Consider the following 14,796-nt stretch of genomic DNA (forward strand, 5'->3'; position numbering starts at 1 on the left):
CAAACATTTTTTTCATATAGTTAAATTTCTGAAACCTTCATAAAAAGTTCCAAATATTCGAATGTAGGTCGGATGTAAGTAGAAATGCACGAATTATGCGGCGAATATGGGTCTCTCACTCTAGATAAATATACAATATATAAAACAAAACAAAAAAATACAATTTTGATTAAAAGTCACACCAATATATAAGTTAGAATGTTTGGTTTGAAAGCCATAGATGATGTATAGATATTAACGTAAGCACTATAATGACCAAAAGGGACATAAAAGAATAGTCAAATTCAGCTATAATCAACTTTGCCTGAGAGAGTTGGATCTTTAATTTCTTTATTTTAACAACGGGCAATTTTAATCAGATATGTAATAAATAATGTCAGTACCGAAGCACGAATTACTAAGCTTATTACATGTATCTCCTTGGGAATCACTGTCCACCAGCAGTGGTATTGACCCAATGTTAGTAAATGAAAATATAACAACGTAAACTTCGAGCGACCGAATCGCGTTTATGGATTTACCTTCTTAAGGAACGTTCAAACACAAACATTTGAACGCTAGGGATGTATAAATATGTAGAAACTAGGGATGTATAAATATGTAGAAACTAGGGATGTATAAATATGTAGAAACGTAATGGGATATATGACCAAAAAGGAACTTAAAAAGATGAGCAAAATCCAGCTACAGTCAACTTGCCTGAGGGAGTTGGAACCTTACTTTCTAGAGTAATTTCTTTATTTTAGCAGCAAGATATTTTAGTAAAAATATGTTATAAATCATGTCAGTACCGAAGCATGGACTACTTAGCTGATGATATCCTTGGGGACTAACAGTTTACCAGTAGTAGTTTCGACCCTGTGCTAGTAAATGATCTTAGTAACACTTTATAAATTTCGTCAAAAAACTGTTGAAACTTTCTTTTTACTTTAATGAGATTTTATATTTTTAGTTACAGTTCCATCATATAGAGTAAACGTATTATGATCAATCATCTGTCTTGCATTACCTACTATGCCCATTTCACCAATTGTCCATAAAACTTTTTTTTGGAAGATGACCTAGCTCTTCCTGGCAACAGTACCCGTATTGACGCTCATATTTTAGTATGTGTATGATCTTTTAAGAGGAAGTTTGATAACCTTACCTAAATATATTTAGATGTTTGGATTTCAACATTATAAATCTAATCGAAAACTAACTTACTATCCACAGGTAAAAGTAATAGAATATAAAATCATTGTAAATATAACTCCAGTTTATATTGACATGGTGTATCCTGTTGCAGGGGGATAACATGAGTGATAATATATATTCTACGACAAAAGAATCTTCGAACTATGCTAGACTGTGTCGTCTTTTGTTAGATGTAGGAACAGATGTATTTCGATACGTATTCGACAACTTTGTTCCTCCAGTAGATCTAGCAAATTTTTTGTCCAAGCATGAAGCTAAACTGAAGAAAAAACCAAATCTACGTGGATACCAAAAGAAAACACTATATCCTGACAATGGTGAACCGTTGTCTAACGATTTTGACATTTCTTTACTCTATACTTTACTTCGGGAGACGTGTAAAATGGAACCACCAATGAACGGCTGGGGAAATCCAGTAGATCCCATGGATAACAGTATGAGTGCAAACATCGAGAAAATAAGACAAATCAGAAATGATATATACGGTCACGTCCTACGTGCATGCTTGCAGGATCATATATTTGAAGAAAATTGGCTCGTGTTATCTAAAGCATTGATTTCTCTTGGCGGACAGAGGTATGAACAAATAATATATCGCTTAAGGTATGTTTCATTGGACCCCGACAAGGACGAAGACTATACGAGTAGATTTTCGGATTGGGTGTTGGAAGGTTCAAAACGACTAGATGCTGTAGAAGGTAATATATTTCATATTGTTTATAAAATTTTGTGAAATATCAATCGTATTTTTCGGTATGAAACTTAAAGTTACGTAGAAAATAGTAATCACAGTTTAAAAGATAAAAAAAGTTTTCATGATTAAATCCATCAATACATCATACTAAGCTTAACATTTTTTTTGTATCACACGTTTTAGGGATAGATATGGATAAACTTTTGTATGTTACCCGAACATTATAAGAGTAAATATACGTTTTTTTTTTCTTTTTAGAATCGGTTTCAAACATCCTGAACATTGTGACGTCTATGGCCAAGCCTGATGAGCAAGGTAGTTTTTCTGTTATATTTTTTCTTCCAGGTGGATCTAGTTCAACATGAGAGTCTATTGTGAATAAAAGTTAGGAAAGAGTATGTTTAAATGCTTTAAGTTTCGGCCAACATGGAATTTTTAGATAAAACAAACTGAAATCAAATATAATAGACCGATAATTGTCAATTATGTGCCAGTTTTGGCAGGAAATATAACCAGTGGTTTGGGACTAAGTCCAAGAAAAAGAGTTGTATATTAACCAACGGGATATTTTTTTTAAACCACTATAGCATGTATAAAGCACGTAGAAAACAAACAGAACAGAAACGATCTTATTAGGTAATTAGTCCCCTACCGATGACTTTTTTCGTCATGCTTACAGATATTGATTTAATAATTGGTATATAGTTTTATCATGACAATTACAGATCAAGTTCGAATTTTGTTCCGGTCTGATGATTTTGTGCAGAGTTATGGTCCTTGGACTTAGAAAATTCACTCAAATAACCAGTTTTCCTCACTTTTTTTCGTCAAGCTTGCTGATATTGATTTGAAAATTGGTTTATAGTTTTATCATGACAAGTTACATATCAACATTGAATTTTGTTTCGGTCTGATGATTTTGTGCAGAGTTATGGTCCTTGGACTTTGAAAATTCACTTACATAATCAGTTTTTTCCACACGTTTGACTTGTTATTTGTGATATAGTTTACACCATGATAAGTTATAAATCAAGTTAGCATTTTGATCCAGTACAATGAATTTTTAACCAGTAGGGGACTATGTATTGCCATGCAATACTCTCAGAATGCTTGTTAATAAATATTGTCACTTCATAATCAATCAACCAACAAATATGGTCGTCAGTGAATGATATCGTTTTATATTAGACATATGTATGCATGTTTGTTTGTCTGTTTGTCTGTTGTTACATTTTTGTGTACTGAAAGTGATTGTTTTTGGATATGAAAAGTGCATTCGATGAATGTAAGGCTACCGTGTGATCTATACAAGCCAATGTTATCCTGAAGTTTTGTAGATTTGTGGATGGTCAGTGTATCAGAGTACAAGGAAGTACAAGGAAGTACATGTTTCACATATCAAAGAGAGGTCACATAGTTCTGTATGACTCGAACAAGGAAGATTGTCTTTATATCGATTACATACATTATAATCATTTTTCAGTTACCGAAAAGAACTATTTCGAAAAACAGTAATTCCTCAGAAATACAAAAAAGGCAAATAAGATCAAAATTAAACAAATATGCCCTGTATATATAAGGAACAAATAATATTTGTTATGAAATATCATTTAAGCCTTTTAAAAATATATAAACAATCCGTTTTGACAACAATAAGTCCAGTGCAAGTTAATAATGGTTCCTATTGTTTGAAAATTGTTTAGTTATCTCTCTTTATCTGTTAATACATGTAAAAGACGATTTTTTCTTAGTTCTATAATGAGAATAATGGTGATCAACAAAACTTTGGAATTCGGACTTGTGTATACGCTTTATCGTGTTACTCTAAATTTATTGAAGGTAAATCAAGTATACAGGTAAAAGACCAGTGTACAAATACATCAGGTATAACACAAACAATGGAGTCAAATATGGAAATCAATAGAGAATATCATATGGCTTTTTCAATATCACATCCGTATCAACCCGAGACACCAATATAATCCCAAGAGCTCTGCTCGAGGGATTATATTGGTTGAGGGTTGATACGGTGTGTGATATTGAAAAAGCCATATCATATACACTTTATTATATACATGTACCTCACGTAGATGTTTTTTATGTGACATGACGTCATACATATAAGGGAATTTGAAATGACGTCATACATTTAGAGGTTTGACATGACGTCATACAAGTTAGGGGTTTGATAAAACCTTTGCAACAGTGACTGCAATCGATGACGGATTTAAGGTGTGATAAAGCCTTTGCAACCGTGCTGATATCGATATCATCACGGGTGGCTGATACAGCACGCTTGCCAATGACTGTATTACACATACAATTTATCTGTATTTACTACTAAGTATATAATAAATACGGTTATTGTATTATAATTCATTTTCTTCCCAATAATAAACATGATAAAGGCGTTCCTTTATAATATGTGCGTATCTATATTAAAATGAAAGAGAATGTGTCTTATATGTCATTACTACTACAGACATGAACATACAAATTAAACTGTTTATCATAAAAGATATATCTATCTTTATGGATTTATAGATGTTGAATTTGAACTATCCGTTCATAATGCCATCATTTAGTCTCCTTTTCGCTAAGTTTATACCTTAATATTTTTAGAAAAGAAACGGGTGTCATTATCGAGTAAAAAGTGCAAAAAGAGGGACGAAAGATACCGAAGGGATGTTCAAACTCATACATCGAAAACAAACTGACAATGCCATGGAAAATAACGAAAAAAGACGAAAAGACTGACAATAGTACACATAACACAACATAGAAAACTAAAGACTAAGCAACACGAATCTCATCAAAAACCGGGGGTGATATCAGGTGCCACAGAAGGGTAAGCAGATCCTGCTCCACATGTGACACCCGTCGTGTTGCTAATGTAAGTACAAACCCGGTGATAAGTCTAATTCGGTAGGTCACATTCGTTGAAAGAGGACAATTGGAATATATCCGTCGTCATCTGTGAAACAGATATTCCATAACGGTCAACCAACTTGTGATGGCGTCCGTAAAATTTTCGAAGGTATGATTTCAAACCCTTCTGTAGCACCGTGTTACAGGATTGGTGTTGCTGTTGTCTACATATCATACCTTGTTAATTGCATATCCACAAACGGCTGTTTAAATGTTAATACTTGGTCACGTAATAGGATTGGTAAATTCAAATATACCAATTGTTAATGAATTTATAAATGACCTAATGTAAGACTAAAGACATCTTCTCCTAGCTGTTATTATGTATATCGCTTTATGACACATTATAATTTAACGCTTGGGATTAAAAATAAGAAACACGCCGGTTGTTACTAGAGTAACAGAATAGCTTGAGATTGCTCTTTCGTCTAACGATTCTTTTAAATTAAAGATTTGCGGGAACCGAGATACATCAGAGCGCAGTCCATATAGAAAACATGGAAATTGCCGACTTAGACTTTTAGTCGGCATGTTTCTGTCTCAAAATATTATATAATTCATTTCTAGTAGAATCATCATGCATCATTCGATTCCTTATTCATTTTTCTCCACGAATAGATGAATCTCATTCGTGTGCTACCCTGTGTAACAAGAATTATAGTCATTTCGTACCCTAACCATTTCGTACCCCCATTTCATACCCTGGCAAAAACCATTTCGTACCCTGACCATTTCGTACCTTGACCATTTCGTACCTCATGGAATATTATCATATATACCATTTCGAACCTCATGGAATATTATCATATATACCATTTCGTACCTCATTGAAAGTCTATATGTATACCATTTCGTACCTAATGGAAGTTTATATGTATGCCATTTCGTACCTCATGAAAGATTTATATGTTTTTGATTTCTTGGTAAAAACTGTCTCATTGATGTGCGCCATTTCGTACCTTATCATTTGCTTATGGAAGATTTATATGTATACCATTTCGTACCTCATAGAAGATTTGTCTGTATACCATTTCGTTCCTCATTGAAGGTTTGTATGTATGCCATTTCGTACCTCGTGAAAGATTTATTGTGTTTCATTTCTTGGTTAAAACAGTCTCGTTGAACTTTTACTGTAAGGCGGTAGAGGTCACGAGAAATGCTTAAAATTTAAAATTAAAGCACCTATGAGATATAATATAGTAATAAAGTCAATAAACAATTTTTCTTTAAGGTAAAACTTTATATTTATGATATTTATTTCAAATATTAACTAGCGCTTTAGTAACAGTTCACATTTCTGCCATTGATTTTGTTACTTTGGTATAAACTTGTAACTAAAGACACGCGCCTTAGCATTTTATCTAATTGGATTAAAAATGTTTATTGAATACACGTGCCATTTGAAATTGCGACGTGTGCCTAAATATTGGGATATATTCCATTGATTATCGTAAGGTGTAGTTGAACCTAAATATTTACATCATATGCATGGATTTTTTTTTAAATGATACCTTTAGAAAACATGCAACACACACACACACACAAAGATATTTACCAAACGTTTTAGAAATTTAGAAGGTTAGATATAAGGATACAAAATAAATGAACTTGTAATTTCTCAAATTGAAAAAGTTTTAGCAAGTTCTTTTATTGGTCACATAAAGTGCAAATTCTTATGCAAATTTTTTTATGCATGGCTTCCTTCTTGGGTGAATATCAGCTTGTGTCCCTTTTCACTGCATTTCCTGACAAAAACAACTGTTAATATCTAAACAAACAGTTGCGATAATTATTTTTTTTTTGGTTAATCAACCTCATATTTTTAGAGTTGAAAAATTAATAAAGGATAAATCCTGCCAAAAAAAAAAAATAAATAAAATCATCTCAAAATGATTTATATCTTAAAAAATTGAAAACGTTTACAAACATATGATACGAAATAGTAAACAATTGTATTTAGTCTATGAGGATACGAAATGGTAGATGCATTTGACCCATAGGATACGAAATGGTTTTTATCGTGGGTACAAAATGGTAAATGTTGGGTACGAAATGGCAGAGGTACGAAATGGTCAAGGTACGAAGTGACTTGCTACCTGTAACACACACGAAATATTCGTGCATCCTTTAGGTTAGGGAATACAAATTTTTGTTTTGAATAATCAAGTACTACCATAGAGCCAGTCAAGGACATACTATTTTTCCTTTTCCTAGTTAAACAGTTGGGGGAAATTAGTATTAAACATCCCAAGCAAAAACGTCTTTCTATTTTCAGATCAGCTAAAACTGATCATTGAGTTCAGGGTCAAGGAGGACCGTTGTTTTGTTGAAACAGGTGCTTTTCTGGATATTGAAGACAAACTATTACGTAACGGATCTGTGTTGATCGTTGGAGATCCAGGAGAAGGAAAAACCTTCAATGCCTGGCACATTATTCTTAAATCGTTAATCAAAGGCTTCCAGTTACATATAGTAGATTCACCCCATGAATGGCAATCAAAATGGGTCCCAACTACTAAACAGATATTTTTCGTTGATGACTGCTTTGGAAAATCGCAATTAGTCCAAGAGAAAGTTGAAGTCTGGCTAAAATTGCAAGATCTGTTATGCGACTGTATCGACAAAACGCATACGTATATTATCGCAACTACTCGACGCTCAATTTATCGTGAATCGCTAGACCTAATTACAAGACTTGTGTTGTTTGGACCTTCTGTTGATATCAACGATCCATGCCGATGTCTGACTCCAAGTGAACGCGTGCAGATTTTGAAGAGTCATTTGAATAATGACATTGATATACATGTCGAGTCCTTAATATCAACGACTTCAACACCACGATTTCCGATATCCTGCCGATTGTTTGCTTCAGATCAGCAATTTCAAAATTTAGGTGCTGCATTTTTTAAAAATCCAGTTAATCAGCTTAAGGAAGAAATAGTTATTCTTTCAAAAACAAACAACATTGCTTTTTCAGGTCTTGTTTTTTTAATGCTTTTTGACGGATGTTTGGACTGTCATCTAATGCATAGTGATTACTATGAGAAGTCTAAAGCAATTTCATCATTTCTTCCATGGATGGAATACCTTTGTTGCAATAAAACAAACAATACCAGGATACATGAAGCTACCAAAAGCATTAAACAAATAAGAAAGTTACCAAAAGTAACACGAATAGAAGATTTTAGAAACGGCATTGAACATATGCTGGGAATTTATGTCGTATATGACAGCGGTCAATACAGATTCGTGCATGAGTCAATTTCTGAGACGGTTGGTGTTGTTTTGGCAGACGAAGATATTGAATTCGTTCTTAAAAATGCAACTCCGTGTTTTATCCAGCAGAGAGTTACTGTCCATTCCATATGCAAGGCTGATGGCGTCCGGAATGATGAGACTATGGTTGTAGTAAGGGAACCATACTTTCAAACTCTTGCGGAAAGATTAACGAATAATGTTCTTAATGGTCATTTGGACACTACATTTCAAAGCCAATCCTTACATAATATTGGATTCACTGCATTTTGGTGTACGTATCTTTCATCAGTAACTAGATCGAAGTATTTGAAGTTCATCAGGTGCATTGATGATAAAGGATTGTCAGTACAATATTGGGCAGCTAGAACAGGCAACGAAATTCTCCTCAAATTCTTTTTAGACGGACAAGACCCTACAAATGATGTTTTACATGGTGCATGCTACAGTGAATCTGTTGATTGCGTACAATTGGTTTTGAATCGCAAGGTTAACACAAATGCAACTGATAACAGCGGTTTTACACCTTTGTTAATCTCATGTGTTACAAAAAATAAGAATATTACTCGTTTACTTCTTTCTCACGGAGCAGATGTTAATAAAGAACATGATGACTTTGGTACTGTCTTGCATTACGCCTGTTGGAACAGAGACCTGGATTTAGTTACTATTCTCTTACAAAAGGGTGCTAAATCTAATGTTGTCACAACTGCTGGTTGGCCAAATGTTGTTTTTGATGGAGATGGAAATAATATAATGAGAATGCTAATCAAGCGAGAGAAAACTCTTCGTTTGACATCGAACACAAATTGGTCCCCATTGCATCTTGCATGCGGAAAAAATAACATTGAAATTGTTAATCTTTTAATTCAATATGGTGCCGATATAAATCAGTGTACAACTCAAGGTTGGACACCATTATTTTGCGCTACAAAGAAAGGACTTTGTTATATAGTAAATATTCTTATTCAAAAAGGAGCTTTAGTGAACATGAAAGATCACTTTGGCGTTGCATGTTTACACAGAGTATGCTACGATGGCTACCTGCATGTTGCACGTGCTCTTTTATGTGGTGAAGCAGACGTTAACATTCAGTCAAAGGCGCTTTACACTCCGCTTCACTGTGCTTGCGAGAACGGCCATGAAGAGTTAGTCCATTTATTGCTTAAATGTGGTGCTGATACAAAACTATGTAGTATGAATAACAAAACACCACTTGACGTTGCAGTGAAGAAACAGCGTTTTGATATTATAGCGGTTATTGAGAAACATGAACAAAGAAGTTGAAACTGTCGATTTAAATCAAAACAGTAATCATATCTCTGTATGGCATTTTAATATATTGAATGGAAGCCGGGTAATGCAATGTTATAAATGATATGGACTCTTGAATTCATTCATGAGGTATAACATCAATTATGTCACCACTTCAAAAACAAAGAAACAAAAATAAACAAAAACAAGCCAAAAAAAACAAATACATATTTTCTGATTGGGGTACATACATGTATATTTACTTTTTTTCCTTCTCGTTTACACATTAGATAAAGAAGAACTGCACAGCTTTAACAAATATACCTCAATTGCAAGTCCATTATCTGAATATAGGTAAATTGTTCGAATGTCTGTTCGTTATCATGAGAAGATTCAATTTTTTATCAGATGTTAAATCAGGTCACTTGAAATCGAGGTTATAAGGCAGAGCAAAGCAAAAGACGCAAGGAACATTTCTAATGATTTTATTTCACAATGGTGAATGCTATTTTCTAAAAGTCCTTCAATTTGTGCATGTTTACATTATCTATTTATTGCGCATGCTTGCACTTTATAGTTTAAGCAATGTATTGATCTATTTCCAGACAAGTGCATAAATTTGATACCAAAGTATTGCTTTCAAACTTCTATTTGCCCTCATTAAGTAAAAGATATTGGTCGTCCTGTTGGTATATTAAATCATTGAGGGAGGCTTGTTTGCACTGGTTTAAACCCACCTTATTGAGTGTGTGTATCAAATCAGGCTATCAGGATAATGTCTTGTTCGTTTTTGTTTGTCTGTGTATACCTATTGTATCAGAATCGAACATGGTTGTTGTGGTCTGTTGTACTGTCCAATAATTGTATTGGTTCCTGTTATTAGATATTCATTTTTGATAGACTATATCATATATATATACACATATCTACATTCACAGTCTACAATCTTGATATCTAGATTTTGGCATTGCACAAGGTCCGGTTTATCTCTGACTGTTAATTACGTCTTTACACTAAATCCATTGGAATATGGATGTGTACTAATTGATATTTAAGTCTTAGAAACATAATTTTTGTTGTTGTTATTTGCTTTGAACTAGCTTTTAGTAACCCTGCCACATTCTGTATGTGTCTGTCAAAATTTAAAGTCAGGAGCCTGTAACTCAGTGGTTATCGTCTGTTGCTGTTTATCATATTTGTTTTTCGTTTATTGTTTTTGTTTATTTAATCAGGCCGTTAGTTTTCACGTTAGGATTTTTTTACATTTGTCATTTCAGAGCCATGTTGATAGTTAGATTCCAATGCGGTATGGGGTTTGGTTATTGTTGAAGGCCGTACGGTTACATAGTTGCTAACCTTTTACGTCATTTGGTCTCTGGTGGAGAGTTGTCTCATTGGCAATCATATCACGTCTTCTTATTTTTTTATGTTAAATTGTGAGGATTTATAAAAGAATAAACACAAAGCAATTACCAATATTTTATCTATTTTGTTACCTTTTATGTCTGTTTGTTTTGCTCACACATTGTTGTCAATATTATGGAATTTTATGCAACTGTCATACAAGTGATAGGTTTAACTGGCTATAAAACCAGGTTTAATCCACCATTTTCTACATAAGGAAATGTCTGTACCAAGTCAGGAATATGACTGTTTGATATGTTTGAGCTTTTGATTTTGCCCTTTGTTAAGGGACTTTCCGTTTTGAATTTTCCTTGAAGTTCGTTATTTAAGTTATTTTACTTTTTACCGGGGTAAATGATAATATTAACACTAAAGATGGTGCGTTTGAAGCACTTTTCTGGAACGCTTAAACACAAAGCACTACAAGTTAAAACCTTTCCAAAAAGGTGCATGTGTGGAGCGCTTCGCAGTATCACAAATCAACGTCAACGTGTTTGCTTTTCAGAAGTACTTATTGTTATTTTTATTTTCGGATACTTTTTTTTCGAATTCAGTTTCATGATTATTATTAATATAATACAAAATGCGACCTGACAGGGAAACAGTGTCACATATAAGGGACTGTGAAAAGGAAATGTAACATAAAATAGTTAATTTAAGAAATCATTGATTACACGAATGAGGTTATACTCGGATCTCCTTGATTAGAATATTTTTACTCTCTAAGGAATTGAATTAGTTCTGTTAGGAACAAGTAAGTTGATACTCTCAACTTTGTCGTCACCTAAAATATACAGCGAGAGTAACCCATCAATTGATGCTTTAAATTTACAGTATACAAAACACAACATAGAAAACTAGAGACTGTGATCTCATGTGCCTCGGAAGGGTTAGCAGATCCTGCTCCACATGTGGCACCCGTAGTATTGCTTATTGAAGTACAACCCGGTTATAAGTTTAATTCGATAGGTCACAATATCGAAGAAAAGAGGATGGGATTGAGGTAACAACAACTGGAACATATCCGTCTTCATCTGTGAATCAGATATTCAATAACGGTCAACCAACTCGTAGTGGCGTCCGTAAATTTTCCAAGGGAATATATCAACTTCTCCACTTGGAACTCTTGGTATTATAGCTGTCTTGTGAGTAGTAACCCTCCAGCAAGGCAATCATGATAGGAAATGCAAGCTCTTGAATATCGTTTCAACTTGAAGATATAAACTTCATATACAGGCGCTGCTTGAATGCTGCTACATAGAAATGGAAAGTTCACAATTGGGAAGCTGAAATCATCTCTTTTGTCGCAAGGTAGTGCCCTCAACCGACCCTCAGTTTTTAGATGTAAGCCAATATGTACGAGGCAGACTAAACTATCGTATCTTTTTATTTCAAGTTCAATGTGATAGATGCGTTCAACATAGTCACGAAACTTTGAATTATTTAGTGGGAGGAGAGGACATCAACTATATAGCGGAAAGTGAAGTTACAGGATAATCCTAGCTTTTTTCATTCTTCACAAGAAGCTCCTGTATGAAATCAGCTTTATATGGTCTGATTGTGCTTACTTGGCTTAGACTTATTCATCGTGGTTTTCATAACTTAGCTAAACAGCGATATGGAACGGATCTGCGATATAAAATTCTAGCCTAATTAAAACCTGAAATTTCACAGGCACTGAATAGTTTACTGGATGAAACTCATTCGGTCGCCGACGCTAAAGTTTTACGTGCATCCTTAAAGGACAAGCCTTACGGAAGTGCAAAGAAATCAGGTAATATCAGAAAACCAACCACTTCGCTTAACAAGCAGACGGCGTTACTCCATTAGAAATAGTGGTGAATGCCATTTCACACTTTCGAGGGACGGACTAGTTCTAGAGCTCGAGGCACTAGTAGTTGACGACTTAGTTGTAGACATACTCAACGGTATCCCTTTCATGTCGTCGAATAACATCGCGATCTTTCTTATAGCAAACATAAAATCGTTATACGCGTTCAGATTTAATGTCAACTATGCTATGGTGGCTAAACGCAGGAGCACAGATCTTGCCAAAAAACACGTAGGTAGAACTCAGGTTTTTTTTTCTCCGGGCTCCTTCTGCTAGTTGAGTAGTTAAGGCTGTCTATCCGAAATAGAACCGGATAGAGTACTCGCGATCGAGCCTCACGTCGACCCTTCTCATTCAAAAGATTGGCCTAGTCCACAATTTGCACAGTCTGTCGCCGGAAAAATACGCCTTTCGAGTAACTCATCGGAGCCACATTTCATACAACAAAATGAACATCTCTGTCAAGTGCGGTTCACTACAACCATCGACGAGTCCTCTGAGGCTCTTAATATATACGATCGTGAAATCCGCGAAAATACGTACATAGACCAAACGCATACCTCCAACTTTATTTCCCAATCAAGTCTCTGCAGACCCCGATAATTTACTTAGTCAAGGTATTCAAATTCAGTTTAAAGACATTTTGCAGAAGTTCAGTACAGTGAGGTTGAAATTTGATGAATTGGAATGTAAGTGGTTTTTCCTTCGACCAGAGGACATAGGCATGTCAGTCGAATACATTAACCCATCCTTTCTTGTCAAATAAACATCCGGTGGTTTCGACTTGTAACAGCGTAAGCCGATGTTGGCCGTTATAGTAAGCAACAACCTTCTCTCATGCCCGACGTTGACTCGACCCTCTGCAATATGGAAATATATAATAAAGTCTGACCTTACTCAAATATAAACATGCGATACCATTGCTTCCCCTGTGATATATATTGGAACTTCTAAAGATAGTTCTTGAAAATAATGAATTTATGTTCAATGATAAATTTTACAAAACTTCAACTGGAGCTCCAATCGGAAATAGTATATCACCTGAAATTACCGATCTGAGAGTTTATGAAGTCTTAAATAGTATTTTATAAACTTTCCAACATAGACAGAAAATATTGAGCCTCTGTAGGTTTAGGGACGATGGCTTTTTTAATTTACAATGAAGGTACAGATGATGAAATATCACAGTTTTTCAAGCTAACAGATACCATACACTACTAAAATTTACATACGAGAAATCACAAACTAAAATGCAGTTTTTAGATGTATTGTATTCAAAGGCCCACGATTTAGATAAAAAACGATTCTTAGACCTCACGACATTCCACAAAAAAACTGAAAATTATCAGTACTTAGAGAGGTCCTCATGCCATCTATCCTCTACTTTCAAAGGCATAATTAAAGGAGAAATGCTTCGCTTTAAGAGATGTTCGATCAATCCTGTAGATTTGCAAACACAATATGCGTTATTTTCTGAACGACTTATTAAAAGGGGATATAAAGAAAATGAAATTAAAACTGTTATGCAGGAGGTGACAAAACAAAGAAATGACACATTAATGGTTAAACCCAAATCTGTATTACAGTGGCCTCCCTTGATATTCTCCACAGTGTTTTTAAGACAGAAAACATACTTTAAGAACAATATTTTTAAAACACTGGGATAAATTAAAAGATGACGAAGAGGCAAATCTTATTTGATAAAAGACTTATTTTTGCTTTCCGTAGGCATAAAAACTTGACAGACACAGCAACATATGCAACTCTTTAATTAACATATTGCAATTAAATTATGAAAATATATTCTATACTATGTTTGTTAAATTGATAAACATGGATAGAAAAGAAATATTATAGAAAATTATTAGTCAAACAGATCACGAGGTGTCGAGCCCCTTTTAAAAAAAATACAGTATTTTAAGATTAAGTGTCACAATGCAATGACTTAGGCTCAGGACGATGGACATGGCCATGGTCAATTAGTTTATTCTAATTGGTCTAAATAGATGTTCGAAACACCTTGTGATCTATGGAGTTGGGGTGCTGGGATAAGATTTGACAACGATTAATTGAAATAAAAAAAATAACATTTATACACTTATATGCATGATATATTTTTTTTATGAAATATATCACTCAAGGATATCTTATATTACTTTTCGATAAAGACTGGATATGTGATTGAGTCAACCCCAAAAAGATATCATGCCGTACAATACTATTTGTATATAAA

The 14,796-nt window shown here is 34.2% G+C and overlaps 1 protein-coding gene across 1 annotated transcript; it reads left to right on the forward strand.

The window, feature by feature from the left end:
• The first annotated feature begins 1,268 nt into the window (after positions 1 to 1,268).
• On the forward strand, positions 1,269 to 9,548 carry LOC127723757 (uncharacterized). Its single transcript, XM_052230511.1, has 3 exons — positions 1,269 to 1,895; positions 2,150 to 2,206; positions 7,095 to 9,548. Exons 1-3 carry the CDS (start codon positions 1,298 to 1,300, stop codon positions 9,359 to 9,361), a joined length of 2,922 nt encoding a protein of 973 aa, XP_052086471.1. The 5' UTR covers positions 1,269 to 1,297; the 3' UTR covers positions 9,362 to 9,548.
• The last annotated feature ends 5,248 nt before the right edge of the window (positions 9,549 to 14,796 follow it).

Source organism: Mytilus californianus, unplaced genomic scaffold, assembly GCF_021869535.1.
Source record: "Mytilus californianus isolate M0D057914Y unplaced genomic scaffold, xbMytCali1.0.p SCAF_1, whole genome shotgun sequence".
Classification (NCBI taxonomy): domain Eukaryota; kingdom Metazoa; phylum Mollusca; class Bivalvia; order Mytilida; family Mytilidae; genus Mytilus; species Mytilus californianus.

What these genes read in the sequence shown, in the direction of transcription:
- LOC127723757 (XM_052230511.1), top strand. Translation starts at nt 1,298, where the DNA reads ATGAGTGATAATATATATTCTACGACAAAAGAATCTTCGAACTATGCT. An exon ending in ACGACTAGATGCTGTAGAAG is followed by an intron (nt 1,896 to 2,149) that starts GTAATATATTTC and finishes TTTTCTTTTTAG; the next exon opens with AATCGGTTTCAAACATCCTG. An exon ending in GGCCAAGCCTGATGAGCAAG is followed by an intron (nt 2,207 to 7,094) that starts GTAGTTTTTCTG and finishes TTCTATTTTCAG; the next exon opens with ATCAGCTAAAACTGATCATT.